The sequence below is a fragment of the Vanellus vanellus genome, assembly GCF_965231255.1.
Source record: "Vanellus vanellus genome assembly, chromosome: 21".
NCBI lineage: Eukaryota > Metazoa > Chordata > Aves > Charadriiformes > Charadriidae > Vanellus > Vanellus vanellus.
Window position 1 is genome coordinate 4370171 of NC_138926.1, and position 20807 is coordinate 4390977.

Genomic DNA, 20807 nt, shown 5'->3' on the forward strand with positions numbered 1-20807 from the left:
TAACAGAATAAATCTGCTTGAGTGCAGAGAGCTACTGTTTTAATACAAGATAACAATGCTCCCATAGAGCAGTCAGCAGCCAGTAGAGTCAAATGCTTTCTATCCAAGTACCGCTTCAGCCAATGCATCTAAAGGAACATTTTTGTAAAGGCTACGTAGCAAGGCTTCTGTGACTGGGAAGTAAGGAATGCAACTTTTCCCCAATGGTTCTGATATACAGTGGGAGAAAATAACTTACAAAGAATTATTTTTTTTAAATATTAGGAAATACACAATGTCATTAGTCCAAGGGGAGACTTCTGCACTGTGAAGCTAACAATCAAATTTATAGCATTTTAATAGTTCTATGCATTAGGGCTAAAAATAACCAAGTCTATTTCCAGGATTATATTTTTCCCTCAATTCAAAAGTAAAATTGTGCTTCAGACCTTTTTGAAAGAATTGGGACAGTAAGGGTTGATCAAAGGTTTGACAACTATGAAGTGGGAGGTGAGTTTTGGTTTCTTTTAAAGGGGCTGGAGGAGGGGAGAAGGGGTATGTTGTACCTCAATTTCTTCCTCAGCAAGTTTGTCAATCTCAACTACAGTGTGAACCAAGGTAGCACCCAGGTTCCTCTTCTGCATTGCTCAGTCCTGTGTCTCTCACTGAGAAGCAAAATACAGCTTCACCAGAGAACACCCTTTCATCAATGCTATCTCAGGTCCTTTGATGTAACAGAACAGGGAAGAGGCGACTAATGTTCTACATAGATAGTTTTTCAACCTGCCTCAAGCTGCTGAAGAAACAGAACGCTAAGCACAGGATCCCCTTTACAAGGGTGCTGCTATATCCAACAGAAGTTAACTCTCGAACTGCTCCAGCGTGGCTTTTCACACCAGTAGCTCTGCAGTAGTATGGCATGGCCCTGAAAAAGGGGCTAGGTCTGAAGGATACATTCTAGTAGAATGGTAAATGCACTAAAATCAGCTTTTATCATTCAATCCCTAGTTTTAAGCCGTTAACTGTATTTTTTAAGAGTGGAAATTAGGCTTTATGTAGGAGCACCCTTCAGAAAATCCCACACCTAATGCTTATGTGAACCAAATTAGACCTGAACAGAACCAAGATCTGAGCCTGGATGAAGTATTATGGTCTATGGCTACAACAATCTCATTAAAACCCACTTCCAGTTATTGTAGCATGGATGAATAGAGAACCACATGCTGTAAACATAACTCCATCAAGGAACATAGAGGTATGTCAGATTGCCCTCCAAACCATGAAACTAATGAAGGGAAAGGAGAGGGAATACCAAGAGACGAGATACTTAATGGTTTTGTTCTAAACTGCTTTGCTTTTCACCCTCCCCCAAAATCTTCCTGTCTTGTGCAGCGTAATAAACACTGATTAAAGTAGGTTTAAAATTAAGGGCTAAGGTGCCATCTCAGAAGGCAGCTGTCCCCTCCATGAACAGAGAGCTGCTTAGGCTGTTGCACACATAGCCACAAGGTACGTGTGTCTCAGGAAAAACAAGTCATCAGGGGCCAACACTCTCCTGGGGGCATTCTCACCCTTGCTTTCAGGTCCTGTAAAACAGCCCCTTCAGTCTAGACTACCATTCCAGCTGAGCCGTGTCTTCAGTGCATCGTGCCCTGCATGCACTTCTCCCAAACCGAGCATCTCACGAGACAGCTGGTCTTGTACTGAAGTTGATATCAGTCCTGTATTTTCTGTGCTTTTTCTCCACCTCCAAAGCATCTGGTTCTGCTCAGAGTCCAGGAGGAAGGGCAGGGGAATCCGGGTAGTTTATGTATGCAGTGTTGCTTGTTTTCAGTACGCTAAAACTCTTGGAAGTCAGCAGAAGTCCTGGCTACTGCATGTCTGGCTGATTGTATGCTGTGGAGAGGAACCTTGCAGGCTGTGCATGAAGAAATCTTCTGCAACAGAGACACAACCAGCATGTATATTACCCTTCTGCCTCGCTGCAGTTAGCTGCCACCCCTTGGAACTATCCCAAACCCCATCTCAGATTGCAGATCCGTGAGTACTGCTGCTAGGCAACTGGGTGTTGGTGAAAAGCAGTTGTGACAGCGCTGAAGAGCTATGGCCTCTCTGCAAAGCTGTTATATATAGCACAGATAATATGCAGTGCAGGCTTTCCTCTGCTGTCCTGCCAAAGGGCGGCAAAGGCAGGCCACTGCAGCAAGCAGGGCTCCATCCAGTTAGCCCAAGGGAATGTGCTATAAGAGAGCTCATTACTGTTAAAAATATACCACTGCTGAGCAAATCTACCCCTGTCCTTTGCTGCTCTTACTTCTCTGTATTCGAGAGGAAAAGAGAACAAGCAGCAACCTCCTCTCCCCTCCAGGCCTGGTTCTACACTCCAGTTAAAGGGAGTTGTGCATTTATTTTTTTTCCCCATAATAATGAAGAGTGGCAACATAGTCTGGATGCAGATACAAGCTAATAGCCCATCCTTCACTCCGGCAAACCAACTGCAGGGTGTACTCTGGAGATACAGAAGACTAAACGTGCCAGGACGCTCAGCTAATTACAGGTGAGAAGCCAGGGCACAAAGAAATGAGCAGAAAGTTAGCCACAAATGTGCATGTTTTTTCCTCCTTTCCACAGAAGACAACACTACGTGCTCACCTTAGGTAAACAAATACCTCATCTGGAGTTTAATCCACACCCTCCCTTACTTGTCACTGACTTTGTGTGGCTTTGATGTGGATATAAACTAAACTCTTCCCTCAGTAAAAGCTTCTGCCTGACTTAAAAATGCTTTCACCGGTATTGCCTTAGCTTTACTCAGGTGTTTGCAGGTGGATGAATCCACATCCTTCACGCTGGTGCTTCAGCTATATTAGTATAGTTAATAAGGCAACCTTCTTGTTTAGACAAGGGTTTAGTTTTTTAACAATGTAACTTCTGCCTAAACTCTCACTCCCTGGATTTCTCTTCTTCCTCCCAATCTCTCACCAGGTATTTCCCCGTTAGCAGTTTGTCTTAAAGATAAAAACGAGAGATTAACTAAGGGTCTCTAGAAGTTTTGCAGTAAAGCAAGGTCAGAGATGTGAAAAATGGAAATAAAAAGCATGTTTAAAAGAGCTCTTGGCTTTTTCCTGTCATTGTCTAGTATTTTCCTTTTTTACTGTTGCTTCTCATTACAGTTCAAAAATATGAGCTCTTACCTGGCAGTGGTCTCTGTTCAGCCATGCACAGTCAGATTTCCACGTTGGGATCTGTGAATCCTTTCTTCCCCTCATTCACCAGCACAGGCTTTTCTGTCCTCGTATGCCAGACTAAAATCTGAAGAAGCCAACAGAAGTCATTAGCTGCATCTCTTCACTGCACTAACAAATATTCTTGCACATTAAATCAATAGTGCAATTTAACCATCTACCCTGGAGCCTAATGGCGCATTCACAGCTGAAAGGAGGTTTGCATAAAACTTCATTTAGGAAGGCCTACTGCTATCCAAAATGCACAGTGCACAGAAATTACCCGTTTTACAGTGTACTGTCTTGGGACATTAACCTGCTCCTTCCATGTAGTTATCAACCATCTTCCTCGAAAGGCTCATCAACCTTTTCAATGATGTAAGGCAGTTCCTTCATAACCGGAGAATCACATGCATGTTTCCCCATAGGCCAAGTTCCTTACTCTGGTTCTTGGTTATCATGTTGCTACATCCTTGGCCAGTGTGGAGTTACTTGCTAGGCTCGGAGTGGAAATGCAAATTCTTGCCACTTCAGGTCACATTGTGACTCGTGCATTAGAGGGAAGAGGCAGTTATACCAAGTACCACCAGCTGCTCCAATCACCACCATTGCCTTTGGATAGGTGAAATATTAAAATGAATTTTTCAGTGCATCTCTGAAAATCCGTTATCGGAGGGAAGACATCAGTCTGCTCCCTAACCTCACTATCACTTCTTTTTCACTTTTAAAGTCATTCAAGACCCTAAAAAGATACAAGAGTGATGTGCGATCCAAGAAGTACTTACTGCTGCTCCAGTTCTCTGTTGCAACCTCTGCTGTCTCAGAGCTGCAAGATGCAGGAGGTAGTTACAGAACACTCCCTTCCTCCCACATGCTCTGGGCTGTACACAGCCCTTTCATAACCCAGCAAGCGTTCATCTACAATATCACCTCAAAAGCCCCACACACATTTCCTTTGAAATGCTGGCCCCATGCTGCCACCCACTATTCTGTACCAGGTACAATGCGTCGTGTTAGCACTTTAGAGCCCCGTTCCAACTTGCTTAAAACAGAACTGAAGCTTCTACTAAAACCTTCCCTCAGTCTTAGCAGCAAAGTTTAATATAGATCAACATCTGTGGAGGAGAACTGGAAAAAATATAAATTGAAGAGTTGGTCTAACATTTTTGGAGGAGGGGGTAGTATTATAGGTAAATAATTTCTACTAGCTGTGCTATACTGCTGGCACAGACCATTCTGGAAGCTCTGTCTCACCCTCTGGATACTCTCCTCTCCCTAGACTCAATTATAGCTTTGCTCCTAGAACCTGTATTGCTGGCAGCAGCTTTATCCCTTCAGAGCTACAGTTTCCTGCTTCCCTTCACCTGTTTGCATTGATATTTCCTACCTTGCGGGGGTTTCCCTCTTGTTGCTATGACAATACTCTGCACATTTAATCCAAGTATCTGCAAACCATTTCATACCCAGTCCCTGCTTTTTCCGAAAAATGAGGGCATGTTCTGTTTCTAAAGGATGAACAAAGCATTTTTCAAACCCTTCTGGTTAAATAGGAGCACCCTCACCTTCCCAAGATGCTGTTTGACCAAATTTGTCTCTGATGTAAGCAGTCGCCTCCTGTGCGGGGCTTAAATCTCGCCTGCTAATACTAAGGCAGTAGAGACCAACTGCTGTCTGGAGTGGGTCCAAAAAACCATTTCATCGCTCCCCCACAACCACTTCAGAGCCCGCTTATCAAAGTTAGCCTTTATTATAGTCCTGCTCACCCACTGCAGCAACGCTGATGCAATTACTGCGTTACTTTCCTTTGAAAAGGCAAAACTAAACAGGTCTGTACAAGTAGCTCTCAGTGCTATGCAAGCATCAGTTATGGTCTCCTCATTCAACAAACAGAATGTATAAAGCTTAATGCAGTCCAGGTGCTAGAAAAATCTTGTAGCCAATTCTCCTTCCCAGCGGGAGCAGGTAAGAGCTCTTTCCACTTCTGACACATAAACACTCAACCCTGCTGATGGCCAAGGGCTGCACTCCGTCAGGAATGGACTCACACTTAAACAACTCCAACCACACACTCCATAAACAGATCACAACTACACATTAGTAGCTTTCCTTTAAACTGGATTCCACTTCTGCATTGTTAAAGCCAATTGCCAAAATAGACAGTTATATTAAATTAACTAAAATGGACTGATTTTCAGAATCTGTAACTTGATACAGTAGCTTCTACCATTTTTCATGCTGTGTTCTTTAATATGGGAGAGAGATCACCATTTAGTACAGAAACACCTGCTTTTCCTCTCAGCCAATTGCTTGTTTTTTTTTTCCCACAAGCTTGGGGGAAAAAATTGTTTGTTTTATGCCTCAGGGAAGCTTTGGCTTGTGCAAAAAGTACAGCTTGCAAGGGATAAACAGTGATAAACTTCCCCTGAACAGTGGTTTCATATAGGTCACCTGAAGGAGTCCCCTTTAAAAATCTCTACCACTGCAAAACACGTCCAGTCATTTACAGCCTTTCCATTCAGAATCACAGGACTCAAAACAGATCTAAGAGATTACAAAGATTCCTCTCCATAGCAGGCTGCTTCATTGTCTTCTAACAGGAAATTAAAAAGCAAACAGGCAAGTCAACCTACAGTTGGAGGGGGTCACAGGATTTCAAGCACACAGACCCTCTGTGGAGGGTTTCAATAATGAAATGGTCTCCACAATGTGAAGGAAAAGAAACACCAAGCTGAAACGATGGATTTGCTTCCTCCCTGCTTGTGCTAAACCACGTTTCTGCAGGTTCTCTTAGGCATTGTGAGGCCCTCTTCTCCCAGAAGCAAATCCATTGGTATAACAAATAAAGATGACTTCTCTCTAGAACTCTTGCTTTTCTCATACGTTAAGAGAATCGTGGCCACTGCTATTAAATGAGCCAGAGCTCAAATAATAATCTTCAACTGTTCAATTATACCGACCTGAAGATTTGTGCTTTGTGATGGGTATTATAGGCAAAATTTGTAAGACCACAAAAGAAGAAAAGGTTACAGCAGTTTGGTCTGAGCTACTGCAGCTGCAGCACAGATCTGAAGGTCCGCCATGAAGCAGTGCAGGCAAACAGTGCTGCAAAACCCAAACTATTCTGACGTAAATGATGGCTTTCAGCTGTGGTACAGTGGATGGCATTGGCACGGCAGTTCTGGTGACTAAACGGGACAAAACCAGGCCAAAAGAACCCTCCAAGTTCTGCACGTCTGTTGTAAAAATCAACACTGGTGTCTTCACTGGTGTGTGTGTGTGAAGCTTTACCAACCAAGCGCTGTCACGTAGCAGCCAGGATACTGAACTGCAAACCACTAGTGAAATCACTTGTCACAAACCCACATGAAAAGAGGAGCCCAGTCTCAGGAACAATCTAACCCAAAAGAGGACAGATCCGCTCCATCCATACCCTGCTGTTCAGCCCCTGAAAGGCAAAGAAAACAAAGAGCTTGTGAAGCTGATTCCCCTGCCTGCCGTGTGCAGCACCACAGGATAAAATCGGGAGGAAGTGAAGTATTCCTTTTCAAGCCTTCTTGCCTTAGGCTGACATTTTTCCTCTCTCCTGCCCATTCTGAACCAGTTTTAGCTGTTTTAGATCTGTGACATCACGAAGCAGCCAGTTCTGGTCTCTTTTTGCTGTGCAATTTCCTTGCTGCTGCTGGGCCCAAAGGCTTGGTCCCCTCCACATGCACAAGGAGGTATTCCCCTCCCAGAGTCGGTTCTAAGACCCACAGCAGCCACAGTGTTGGTGTGTGGTTCGGGTACTGCTGAGAGAGATCTCTTTGCTCCCTGTTCTCTAGCCTGTGTCTGATAGCAACCAGTTACATTGACTGTGGCATTTTACAGTGCCCACACGCACCCCGCATCTAAGCCTCAGAGACAGACATCGGCTGCCAGCTGATTCCCTTTCACAAAATCCACCTAAACACTGAGCTGCTAACCCACAGATTTAATCTCAGATCTGACTCAGCCAAGAGATAAGGAGAGAGGACGAATGACTACTTTTAGCCACCACTTCAATCCTGGTGAATTGCTACCGAGACCACCCAAGAGCACAAAAGCCTGTCTCACCCAAAGAAACATACCTACACCTACTTCCCTGGAGAAACAAGCAGCTCCAGGAGCAGCTGGAACAAGAGATGCCTCATTTCCCATGACCTTGTATTTTGTGGTCTGTCCTCTTGTGCCAGCCCATGCTGAGGCTTTTTCAATAGCTGGGGCCACTCAAAGCTTCTCTCCTTCAAGGGCTCCCTGGTTGAGCAAACTGCAGCTTGTTTCCTCAGGTCTTAATAGAAAATGGGGAGCAGAACACATCCCAGTTACATCAACCTTATGGGAACACAGAATCTCAGACCTCTATCCTGTGTCAATGGATTAAAGAGAGTACAGTTGGCTTTGGGGCTGTGCGGGGGGAAATGCAGAAGTAGCAGCACACAGGAATCAGCACGCTTGCAAAGCTTTGATTCCTTACAACTCCAGTATAAACCAACCCTTCCCTCCTGATAAGGAGGGGGAACTCTCTCCTTTCTCCTCAGAAATTAATACTGACTTCCTTAATTTCTTCCTTCATTTTGGGCAGTTCCCAAATCAAAGAAAATAAGCAGGATATGCGTCTTTCACCAAAGCTTAAGCTTTTTGCAGGAGCATGCATTTGTGGGCTGAATTCTGATAAATATTACAAATACCAGCACTGCACACAAGAAAGGCAGGATTTTTGGAGAACAGATGTCTATGCTTATCTTACATACTACTCTGATCCCTCCTTAACGACTACATCTGAGCAGATCATAATTTTTAATGTAAGTCTCACTGCAAAGCAGGACTATGGTTATGATTAACAGAAGAAAACCATGACAACTGCAGGGAGCACACTAGCACTATGAGAAAGAAGTCTGTGCTTTGATCTCGGGGCAAGAGGACCCCAGCCCATAGCCTACTTTTGTCCTTCTCTGCTGCTTGTCTGGACTCTCCTCCTCATCAAATGGGTGAGCAAAACAGCAATTGGGAAATGGAGGCTGCTGGCATCAGCTAAAAACAGAAAGGCAAAGCTCAACCTGCAAAGCTATGCTCAGAGTTTGCCAGGAGCAGTGTTCAGTTCACAGCACAGACCCTTGTAAGATCCCCACAGCCTAGCCAAAAAAGAAACGCAGTCTGCTTCAAATCCAGCCCAGCAATTCCTGCTTCCTCGCCATCCCTGACCTGCAGCTCCTGTGTGACAGCCCTGACACAGCAGCCTGTCTGACAGCATAATTTTTTCCCTCCTGCCTGGAAACAACCCTTTCCTTCCACTCCTTCCTCCATAACTGTCATTTCCCAACCCCAGCCTTTTAACACAGCATCTTTCCAATAGTTATTTACAGCAGGACAATATACCAAAGATTGCGTAACTGGCCATGGAGTAAACACCCCTAATCAGACTAAAAGCAACCTGTGCATCTCCCTTGGTCCACTGGAAACACACTTATTTCCAGCCAGTGCTTTCTTGTCAGCTAGTAGGGCACGCAGCGCCCAAGAACAGAGATCTAATTTTAATCCAATCTCTTTTCCCACCCTTGGGAGACTATCTGAATTATTTATCCCAGTGCTGGACAGCCATAAGCACAGACATGTAGATTTAAAAAATGAGGCACAGCGGGTATCAGATAATAAATGAAGTTGCTCCTCCCCCTCGGCTCCTCTTCCTTATTCCAGGAGTTCTCACCTCAGCACTGCTGAGCATTGAGATCCTTGTTTTTTCAATGGCTGGGGGCTGTGGAGCAGTGCAGATGGAAACCAGAGACAAAGGGTATAATTCAAAATTTTTTCCTATACCAAAAACGGATGGAGACCTGGATCCAACACTGGGTCTGTTGGCAGCAACACCTTATTTGCAAAAAAAGAATAATCCTCCTGGGATAATTAAGCAGCAGACTCCCTAAATCAGACTAGCTGGTGCCTATTACAGACAAAGGCACGAGAACACTACACAGTGGTCTGTGATTTCAGAGGGACCCCCTCCACACCTGCGGTGCTTAGTGGACCCACTCACAAAGCTTTCAAAAGCACTTGACAGCACCTCCGTTGCTGATGTGCTATGATTGATGCCTGTCACACTAACCAGCATTGTCTCATTGTATCTTGCATGCTCCCCTGTCATTCCAGATAGTTATCCATCTGTTGTCTCTCGTCTTAAACTGGGAAGTCTTTAGGGCAAGAACCATCATTGTGTTCTGAGTTTCTATGTCGTTTAGCACATAGGGGTCCTGCTCCATGACCTGGTGGCTCCTAGGCTCCAGTCAAATAATTAGCAGTCATTTGACAGCAGTAAAATTCCCCCAAAATGAAGTTTCCTGGAAGCCTCCTAGAACTCAGAGCAATATCCCAGGCATTAAAACATTTCTACATTATCTCTGACACAGAAATATCCAGGTTATTGTCGACAACTACAGCAATATTACATAAATGTCAAGAGGGAGAAGGCAACTTCACAATAAGGCAGTGATTGTGTGAACAGTCTTCTCCTGCAGCCAGGAAACACCGTGGCTGGTACAGTCCAGAAGGGCTCCAGATGGCCCAATCTCATGGGGTGCTGGTTTATCACAGCAGTACCAGTACTAAAAAGCTTCCCTCAGGAATTCACGTAAAGCAACCAACATACATTTCACCTGTGGAATTCCCTGCTCCGGGGAATTAGCAAGGCCCATCTTGAAAATAATAAGGATATTTTCTAGAGGTAATATAAGAAAGAGAAGAAGTTACAGGGAAGAAAAGACTGATGGCAACCACTAGCAGCCTGCAACCAAAAAAGATAACTGCCCTCCACACATTTTAGCACGTAATCGCCCATTCCCAGCTCCCTTGCAATGGGGGTGTGCTCTCTTCAAACACAGAGGACAAGTGACTGAATGATGGGGCTGAACGGGTTTTCTCCTACCTCTGGATCCTTACAACCCATGTATGAGGGAGAGACCATACCTTAGTGCAATTGGCAGCTTTTGGCTCAAGGTCATTCAAGGTCACTAGTTCCCGGAGCAGGCTGCTCTCTTGGTAGCCTCCCTTCACTCCTCGCAGTTTGAAGTAAGCCTGAGATCGCTGGAGAATCAGTCTGAGGTTCACGGCAAACCCCGCCATGTCTATAGCAAAGGGGCGATGGGGGTCGAACACAGTTTTCCAGCCATAGACCTTCCCTGCAGCGTTCACTTTGGGTGACTCATAGCGCAAGCCACCAACAAAGGCTACTGGCCACACTGACACCTTTCTGGTGCTGCGCATCTGGAGGCAAGGAAAGAGAAGGTTACAGTGGGTGCACATAGAAGGATCGGCTGCACGTGACTTCCAACACACAAACCAGCAACCCAGCAGAACAACTTCCCCTTGCTCACTGTCCTGCAGGAGACAAACGTCCCTGAGCTTCAGCACAAACCCTAGAGCTAAGAGCCTGGGTTACGTTCCCAGGCGCTGTCTGTGGCTTGGACCAAGCTGCAGAGCACATTACTCACCTGCACAAGGATGCACTTCCTGGAGCTGGAGGAGCAAAGTGCTTTGGAAAGTGGTAACTAACAATAGCAATAGTAATGGATAGCTGAGGAACCAAGCATGAGTTCAGCACTAAAAACAAAGCTGTCAATAATAAACATAACTGAGATTTAAGAGAGTGGTTTTTTGTCTAAAGGTCTTTAGAGCTGTGGGGCTTCAGTCCTCTGCATGGCTGGGGAAATCAGGACACAGAGGAGGGAAGCACCTTGTCCAAGGCCACCTGGAAATGCAGGCATGGCATATCTAGGAAGAAAGGTGCTTCTCCTGAAAGCTAAGGAGTTTGAGCTGCAATCTGAGCCTATAAGCCACAGTAAAAGCATGTTTAGAGTGAGGCACTGCAGCTGTACCCCTCAACTTCAGGGACAGCTGAGAAGCACAGCTTCTCCAGAAAGTCCCAGCATGCAGTCCAGTGCTTTGTAGCTGCTCCTGCTACCCAGCGGAACAACGCTGGATGCCTCTACTCCCTGTAGAGTCAACAGAAATAGACAGGAGCCATCAGGGGACACTTCTGATGCTTGCACTTGCCAATGCAGATGCTTCGAATGCCAGTCTGCCCGCTCACCCACCAGTGCCCTGTCCTGCTCTGCTGGCAGGCTCAGACTTGCGTTCTGCTGTCAGCCCAGTCTCTTAGATCAGGGATCTCCCAGAGCTAATCTCATCACTGCTAATTACTGCAAACGAGAACAGAAGAGCTCTGGCACTTGCCCTTCTGCATGATACACATACTAACGGCAGCCCCGGTCCACAGGGAACAATAGTGCGTGTCTTCTGCATTTCACAGCACATTTCATTGGCTCCATGTGACCTTAACTGCAGCTACATATCAGAGAGGAGAAGCCTCTATGAGCAAAGCACATGAGTGAACGAGGGAACCCTTTCTGCTTTATTAATGTGCGGTGTCTCTCTCAAGATGCTGCCAGAACCAGCCTCAAAGAGGACTATGGAAGGAAGACATTCAGTCTGAATTTGCTTTCAGCTTTAAAACTGTGTATATTCCTATGGCTATCCAAGCTAAAGTGAAAGCCATCAGTGAAAGGAAAAGGGGGATGTATTGAGCAAATAAACAGGACATCCCTGGTATGAAAACTGGCACATGGTGGGGAAGGAAGCAATCCTCCTTTCCTGTCCCTCGCTGCATGAGCTCAGCCTCAGGAGAGCAAGGGAACAAGTCATGTCTGAGCTGGAAGCCAGGTGAGGTACAGTGTACCTGGCACTGTAAGACCATTGCAAATCTGCAGACAGGGGAAGTTCATTTAGAGCCCCAGTAGGAATGGAACAAGCAGCAAAGGTGGGAAAGCACATGAAAACCTTCCCCTACTCAAGCCCAACAAGATTGTCAGCACATGCTGACGGGTAGATGTGGTGCTTAGGGATGTGGTTTAGTGGTGGTGTTGGCAGTGTTAGGTTGATGGTTGGACTAGATGATCTTAAAGCTCCCTTCCAACCTAGAAAATTCTATGATTCTAGGATTCTATGCTAGAATTCAGCTTGCCAACACCGTTCTGGAGCTTCCAGGCTGAGATCTCAGCCTCATCGCCTACTTAAAACAGCCTGGGAGACCATCTACCCCCTGATGCTGCGAGAGAAAGATCTCCAGAGGGGAGTGCTGCACGTCTCCTGGCAGAGAGACAGCTCTCTCCAAGGTCGTGTGTGAAGGGCTCCACTTTTCTGAGAGGAGAAACAAGCACTGACAAACACATGCTCCTCGCGTGTGCAGCAAGCCAGAGACAACTGCACAGAGCATCTCTGAACAAGATCTCCTGCAAGCGCTGTGACTGTGCTGACACCATTCAGGCATAACTCTGAAAGGGCACTGCTACCTCGACTGGGGATCTGTGCAGAGCAGGTGCCAGGCTTTTGACAGCTACAGAATTTAACCAGTGGACACTCTGGGATGAGAGCAAACAAATGCAAACAGCAAGCAAGGAACAGAAACCCCAGGAACTCCTCAAACAAGAACAAACATGAATTGACAGCCAAATGCAATACATAGGAGTGCTGGAGAAGAAAAATGGACAACAACAGATCAGGAACCAGCTGGAAATCTCCTCCAGGGTGGGGCACGGAAGGAGGATGGCCGAGGTTTCTTTTCCTAAGCACGTGCTTCTGCACAGGCACGTTGGACAGCAGATAATGTTCCAACCCTAACAAGGTTGAAAGACAAGGGAAAGACAACTCCTCATTAGCTTCAGTTATGGCAAAACCTATCTGCCTACTGATCATGTGCCACAGGATAAACTGGGGTTCCTGTTAGTTCGCACAGGGTGCCTTTGATACTGGGAAACACACGCTTTGCAGCACAGTAATCAAGCCCCAGAGAAAACTTCAGGACAGCTGCAGTGGGACCACTATACAGACAAGACTGATCCACAGCTTAGCAGATGTACGCAGCATCTCCTCAGCTCAGTGCACAGCATCTTTAACACCCCATGTGCTAATCTGTTGTGTTCTGCCAGTGTGGGGCCCCCCAGCAGGGTCTTACCTCCTCAAAGAGCTCCAGGCTGTAGGTGTTATCATCATCGGCAAAGTAAACAATCCCAGGCTGGCTGTTATTTTTGTTAAAGGTCTCTCTCAGCCATCTCAGGGCAAGGTTCCTCTGCATGGTGCCCCGGGGGATGCGGGGATCCCTCATGTCTCCCCGCAGCTTGTAGTTACGGGGTGTTTCCACATTGAGGTGGGTGTAGTTAAGCCCAGTGTCCCGCAGCAGCCGGGTGATGAGAGGCGTGCGCCGCTGTGAGTCCTCCACCAGGATCCAGTGCAGGTTTGGCACGTGCAGGAGGGTGTTGGCCAGGCGCGTCAGCTCTGCCTTCTGTACGGGCCGGCTGTAGGTGGGTGTAATGACGTGGATGGTGGGAAGGGTGTCTGACCACGGGGGTGGGCGGGTATAAACATATTCTGTCCTCACCACCTCCACAATGTCCCGGTCCGACAAGCAGTATTCCTTGGAGTCCAAGCCTGCAGCGAGATCACGCCGGGAGTCACCACCATCATCTGAGCAAGGGTATGAGAGAGAAGAAAAAGCCGCATGGACTCAGTCCTGCAACACCCCCCAACTGAGCCAGCAGGCTGCTTGCTAATAGCAGGTCACTCTCATGGTTTCAGAGGAAAGGAAAAAAGCTTGAATGGAGGCTTTAATAACTAAGTACACAAATAAATAAAGGAATCGGGGACAAACATACATGAGAAAAGAAGTTCCTGCTGTTAGAAAATCAGCACCAAACAAGGCCTGAGAGCCCAGTACAGTGCTTCAGCTGAGCGCTCAGAATAAGCAACTTCAAAAAGCACCCAGAAGAAACAGGCTTGGTACTGCAATTAGATCTAGACCAAGAAAATAGCAACATGGATTGATGACCTGTCATTCCTGAAGAGCTCCAGTGCTCTGGGCACCATGCTCAGTGGGACAGGAATCCTGGCTCTGCACTCAGGCACTGGTGCACCTGGATTAGGAGGCAGGGAACTAACTGGTGGAAAATACCAAGCCAGTGAAGATCCCCCAGGAGCATCATCTAGCCAGGATACTGCAGTACCCCACTGTTCTCCTAACAGGCCTGGGATGGAGCACAGAGAAATGGGGAAAGACACACTTCAAATCCAGAAATAGAGAGTAGAAATTAAAGCCTGTAATTGTAGGTTTTTTTCCTGCAGAGACTTTCCCCTCTCTGACTAATCTCTCCTCAAAAAGACCCTACCAATCTCTGAACATAACAGCCCATTCAGTAGTGTGGATGTGAACAATGAACAGCAGATATATAGGATACACTGATCCAAACATATAAAATCCTTGCAAAGAGAGACTTGTTCACGATCAGCTCAAGGGACAAAAAACGTTCATGCACCTGTCACTTTTCCAGGGTGCGACTTTCACACTTCCGTACCACTGTAGACTAGCAGGAATACCACGGTCTACAGTTAGGAACTGGCAGAAATGAAGGGGCACCTCCATTCAGGATATAAGCCAGCTGCTCTCTAGTGGGTACATAATACTTTGAGCCATAGATTTTGCAAAACCACCTACTACCAGAAACTTCAGATGAGAAAGAACAGGAACAGACAGACATTAGATCTGACCCAGCAGGGTACTACCTATGTTTTTTTCATAGCATGTTACTCTTCCAGCAGCACAGACTTTGATACCAGCCCCGAACTGAATAAAGGCCTTGTACTCCATGGCACTGACAGAGGGAGGGTGTACATCTGGGGGAGGGGGACAGGGACAAGGTGTCCTGCACATGTTGGTATCAGGCCCTATATAAGGCAAAGGACATCAGCATCACGTAGCAGAGCTCTCTGAAAGCAGAGACCACTGGAATCAATTAAAAAATAAACCTGCAAAATGCATTGGACACAGTCAAAAATGTAATTAGCCAGGACAGTGCTTGAGACAGTTTGCAAATTCCTGCAGGTCAAACCCTCAGCCATAAATCCTGGCACACATAAGCACTGCCATTCTGTGTTTGCACATGTATAGATGCACATCTCTTTTTCAGCACGTGCTACAAAAGGATCTCAGAAATGCATTACAGGAACAAAACAATTTCTCCCAGAGCTTTCAGGTTGGTGTCTATCACTACTCATTTTCACCTGGGGGCTCAGAGAAGCAGAGACAGAGGGAGGGTCTTACCAAGGTCATCAGTAAGTTCAGGACTGAGTCAGAGCAGAGCGGTCTTTGTGCTTCAATGTCCATGGCCATTCACAAAAACCAGCTCCCAGTTTTTAGGGCATTGAATCAAACTGCTATACAAACAGCATATTCTTATTAGTCTTTCAAGCCCTGTTTTAAAGCTCAGCAGTTCCCTCATCCTCTGAAACACTGTTCACCTTTCAGAGAGGATCACAGTCATTTTTTCCTTATGAACTGCTCAAGGCCTCATGGGTGGCTGTCAGTCCTCCAGGGAGAAAGGTAAAGCTGCTCGGGACAGGCTGAACTTCTTGACAATTCAAACTGCATATCAGACTGTTCAGCAAAGAGATGATCGATCGGGGAGGATGGGTGCAAACATTAAAATGAAAAAGGGAGAGAATCTCCCAGAGAAAGGGAGCAGAGAGGGAAAACAGGCTGGCCTTCTTCCCCACAGACAAGCCTCCTCGAGCTGACCCGCCTGCCCTGGTGCTCAGCAGAAGCGCAGAACCAAGAATGAAGACTGCAGTAGGCAGCGTGGCTTCTTCCAGCCCCCACAAGCTCTCACAGGCCCTTGATATTGCTGCTGTGCCAAGAACAGGACACAAACTAGGACCCTTCTGGCCCCAGAGGATCCCCCAGAACTTCCTGCATTCATCTGATTTGGGCCAGGGCTCTACTTAAGGCTTTGTGTGACAGGTAGTGTGGAAGCTGATTCTCTCATAGTGTTGTAACTCCACCAAACAATCAGGTAAGATGCTGACTCTTGCCTTCTCCTTCAAGTGCAAGAGCACCAGTTTGCTGCTTTCAGGAGGACACTTAAAAAATGCTCTTTGCCTCATGTCTCCCAGAGCAGCTGTCTCAAGTGGCAGTTTTGTTTCCTCTGCTCTCTTTTTTGCAGCTCTCCTGCAGGACTAACTTGTGTGCAGAATGCTGCAAAGGCCAGCAGGAAGGAACTCCTCTTTTACGGATCATCAGGGAACAAAGAAAAGCATCTTCTTTCAATACTCCGGATTTAGGCCATAAAGAGCTCTCCAAGTTCAATAAGCATACCCCACGGCTTGGAGTTTAATGTCTCTGAAGAACCCCTATGAGCACTACTGGGCTGTTCTTACAGCAGAAGTGGGGAGGCTTCTGCATGAGCATGGACTGGGAGCTGAGATGAGCATGGCTGCCATGGAGAAATGAAATGAGAGGAGATGAGGACGAGGGAGGGATGCACAGACTTGGCATGGTCTGGTTTGATTTCTCTCACCCTTGTGCACTGCAAGCAGTGGAGCAATGGTGCTCTGGTGCCAGACGGTGATTAGTAGTGTCCAGGGCAGAACTATCAGCACGATAGCCAGGATGTCTCGTCTCTTCGGCATCTCCAAGACTGACTGGACCCACAGCTCCTCATTACCTGACAGTGAAAACCCCAGAGACAGAACAGCAGAGCACATGGAGAACAGAAATAAATGGACAAGAAGGAACAAGGACAGAGAGAGAGAACGCGAGAGAGGGAGAGAGCAGCGAAGGTGACACGACTCGTAGGTCTTACCAGTGCTTACAACCCACCCATTGCAGAAGCAGGTTTGGAGGAGCCTCGGCTACTGAGACTAGGAGCAGGAGGGCACTTCTACAGCACACAGCCGGAGTTGCCAGCAGGAACCTCAGGGACTCATTTGGAAGGAAACCTGCAACACAGAGCAAAGGTGAGTAGCCAGAGAAAGTAGTAGGGAGCTGCTCCACAGAGTTCACAAATCCTCCTCAAGAAGAGCAAATCAAACTGGGGCAGCAAGCAACACAAATGTGTCCCACCCCTCCAGGGAGAGATGCCTCCTGGGTGTCCACAGTCTTGCTTTCCTTTGCATCCACTTGTCAAGCAAGTCCCTTGCTTCAGCCAAGCAAAAGTTGCTCAGTGACTCAGTGTCTGAATCATACCCCAGCAGAAGAAGACCCTTCATCCACAAGCCAGCCGAGCCTCACCACACCACGTGCTAGGCCCAAGCCCCGAGGAGGAAGCAGAGACCATAAAGACCACAATGACCACATTACTTGCCTGACACATCAGCAAGTCCTCTGACCCACCAGGCCCTCTCCCTCTGCCAGGCAGAGCACTCAGGGTGACTGCACCTATGCTCTTGGGAATACAGCTCCAGCGAAGCCAGTGACCACGTGCTTTGCCCATCATTCTAATCCCCTCAGCTCAGACCATCCCTCTGGCATCTTTGACGCAGCCAGTTTTAACTGGGGCTTCCAATGGGCCTGTTCAGGTTCATTTCTTCCATCTCGGAGGTGTTGCGACTGGAGTATATTAAACTGCCACAATGGCTTAGTTTGATTCAATACAAGCACATACAAGATTTAAGCAGACTGTATTTTATCCAAGTATCTTGGCAAGCAAAGTACATCACTTAGCAGGGACACACACGGTGGACAGTTTGCAAACATGGGTAGCAGTTTAGTACCACTGTTCCCATGTGGGGGAATGCATTAACCCGCTGCTAAAAGGGCTGCATTGCAGACAAGGGAGAGCCCAGAGAATACCGCAGTCAAAGGCAGGGATCATTCTGCTCTGGGGAAAAGCACTGATCTCCCACAGCACAGCCGCTGGCTGGCTGGTCATCACTGTCACTGCAGTGCCCTGGAAACTATCAGATCCCTTCCTTAAATCAGAGAGGAGCTCCTCAAGCCTGGGCTGTAGATACAACTCTACTTTGCAAATGTTTTTCCTGAGACCCTTGGAGCTTGCTTTTTCTTGGTTGCCTAGGGCAGACATGGAGAGATCCAGGTTCAAATCCCTCATTAGCCCAATTTGGATTGATCTGAATTTCCCATGGCCATGCCTTGACCACTGGGCTGGTACAGTCAGCCTCCGGCACTGAGCCCAGTGGAAGACTTGAAGTGAAATGTCTCCAAGAACCGACAGATTGTCCTTTGAAAGTGCAAGCAAGCAATATTCAGACAGAATGTGGTTCTTCCAAATTAGCACTTCAATCACAGAAGTATTAATTTACCAGGGAAAACAAGGGGTAGGGAACATACAGGTTGGCTGTTGTCCTTAAAACAGACAAGTAAATGTCCCTCAACAAATGATTCAGTGAATTCATTCTTTTTCCACACGTACAAAACCCCAACTCGCCAAAAGTTTCCAGCCAACTCTAGCAAACAGCCAGTTCCCCACCCAGAGGTCTCTCACCAGGGAGAGACCTGCCACCTCCCATACAAAAACCTGTGCAGAGATCACAGTGCCAGCATCTACAGAGCTGGGGACCCATCCTCCTCATGTGCACCCACTCTCCTCTGGCAGTAGGCAGAGGAGACAACCAGCAGACTTGCCGGCAAACTGCATTTAGGAAATGCAAGGACCCAGCGGTATGGAAGGAGGTTGTAGTGGAGCAGGGCAAGCTGCAGTTCGTGAGGTTGGTAAGAGGGAGCCAGTCTTCTGGAACAGTCTCAACAGGAAAGTCCAGCAAACCTCTAAACCTACCACCAAACCCACCTGGTTCTATGGAAAGTAGCGTTTCCTGCAGATAAGTATAGGGAAACAGCAGGGAAAAGCTTTTCACAGCCCAAGGACATGCTCTGTGCTGCCGGACACCCTGCAGACTTTCAAGGAAGCATCTCCCAGCAACACAGATTTGTCCCTATTTTTTTTAAGAATGGGAGAAAGCAGCCTCATCCAGACAAAATAAACCAGGGATTAAGAGGAGGAATTATTCCAGCAAACATCAGCCTTCTGCTGCATCCCTGCCCAGCTCTCAAAGCCAGAGAAATCCCACTGGCCCAACACAGCCAAAGCACGCAGTGCCCTCAGGAAAGTGCATCTGGTCTCATCCTTGCTGTCCCTGCAGTTACTGTCAGTGCCTGAACAGAGGGCACTGAGTGCCAGCATCCTTTGAATCCTCTAATAAAGCCAGAACACGTCCCTTGAGCATCCCTGCATGGCAGAGCCGTAAGGGGCAGCTTGGAAGAGACTGAACACCTTGCCTAGTAAAGTGCCTCTGATGCAAACGCACCAAGGAAAGGACTCTGCCACAGGAGAGGGGGTTAGAGGAAATGACATGCTAAAAGAGCCACTCAGAGTCAATTCACAGCATTTGGCAAGCTGCCACAGTGGGCTGGCACGCACCAAATGCCCTGTTTGTCAAGGGCAGCTTCCTCCCCATACAGCGCTCTTACCTTAAAAATGCCTTTTCCCTGCCTCCTGCCAATCCGGGGTCAAATTGTCAGCATCCTCCCACAGGACAGGCTGATCCCGGGCTTTGTACCATAGAGAATGGGCACCTTTAGGCTGGGGTGCTACTTTGATTTCCATCCCCTCACACGGGAAAATGAGCAGGCTCCAACGATTTGTGCATTGGTCTCTTCAGCATTGATTCCTTTTAATTTGCTACAGAGCATTTAGCAGCTCCCTGGTCAATCATCTGTCACTTTGGTGCTCCAGCTGCCAAGGGCCAACACAGCCCACTCGTGCCCCAGCAGAGAGAACTGTCGGCTTTGCTTTGCAGCTCTGCTTGGGCTGGCAGCAGAGAGCTCCTGGGGACGGCACTCTCTGCCATGGGAATGCTTCCTCCCTGTGTCCTCCTGGGGCTGTCAGAACGCTGAGCTCCTTTTGCACCATTGGCAAATGGGGGCTGCAGACGTGAATTAGATATCCCCGCGCTCAGTGGCTGTAATTAATGTTCCTACCCTATACAGTGTGCTGCGCACGCCCAAAGGGACACGACCCCAGTATGGATCTGAATCACAGATGGTGATGGTCAGCTGGGGGAAACATGGAGCCACAGACCACAGCCTGACCCCCAGCTGCTGACCCATGCTTCTGCACCCCAGCTTCCTGTTGGCTCTCACGGTGTACCATGTACTCAGCTCCACAGCAAAGACATTTGCTCACCGTTAATTCCTGAAGTCATCTGATTTTATTGATGACCCTGAGAAGCCTGACTGAAGGACATCATAAGAATTCACTTGGGGCCGCTGTGAGCACTATGAAGTCTGGATCCAGATGAAGTATTTCAAGCGTGTTCCCTCTCAACACGCTAATGCAATTGAGGGCCTCAGTGCAGGGTGACGCCAGTTCTCAGTGTAACAAAGTCACGCTCCCACCTCACCATCACATGTTAAAGCTGCAAAAGGTGAAATCCATTTTCTCCTGTGAACAACACCAGCTAGGAAATACATGGTCTCCTGCGATTTTACACTGCTGGTGAGAAAAGTCACAGCTTCACAGCCCAAGACAGAGGGCTTGCCCCGCATCCAAAAAATCCCTTGCTACCAAAGTTGAACGATGCTTTTTGTTGCTGTTTACAGCACAAGTGAGGCTAGCCAAAAATTAGTCTGGGGAAAATTATGCTCCTCTTCAAGCAACCCCTGCCTCATCATAATACCACCCTCCTTTTCCCGTTGAAAACATTAAAACCTGGCTTTGTTCAGATTGTCAGGTTTAGGCTTCTGCTGTCTCCTCC

General features: G+C 47.3%; 1 protein-coding gene across 1 annotated transcript; it reads right to left on the bottom strand.

Moving 5' to 3' along the window:
• Nucleotides 1-1860: 1860 nt before the first annotated feature.
• On the bottom strand, nt 1861-16739 carry B3GAT1 (beta-1,3-glucuronyltransferase 1). Its single transcript, XM_082493715.1, has 5 exons — nt 16613-16739; nt 13222-13730; nt 10179-10475; nt 3174-3291; nt 1861-1916 (listed from the first exon to the last, which is right to left on the bottom strand). The coding sequence occupies exons 1-4, from the start codon at nt 16722-16724 to the stop codon at nt 3205-3207; spliced, it is 1005 nt and encodes a 334-aa protein (XP_082349841.1). The 5' UTR covers nt 16725-16739; the 3' UTR covers nt 1861-1916; nt 3174-3204.
• Nucleotides 16740-20807: the final 4068 nt, after the last annotated feature.

Bases quoted from the DNA above. Each gene is read 5' to 3' on its own strand.
- B3GAT1 (XM_082493715.1), bottom strand. From the start codon at position 16,724: ATGCCGAAGAGACGAGACATCCTGGCTATCGTGCTGATAGTTCTGCCC. The intron at 13,731-16,612 runs GTGAGAGAAATC...ACCCTTGCTCAG, and splicing joins ACTGCTTGCAGTGCACAAGG to ATGATGGTGGTGACTCCCGG. The intron at 3,292-10,178 runs GTATGGTCTCTC...TGGCTTCTTCAG, and splicing joins AAGCTGCCAATTGCACTAAG to ATTTTAGTCTGGCATACGAG.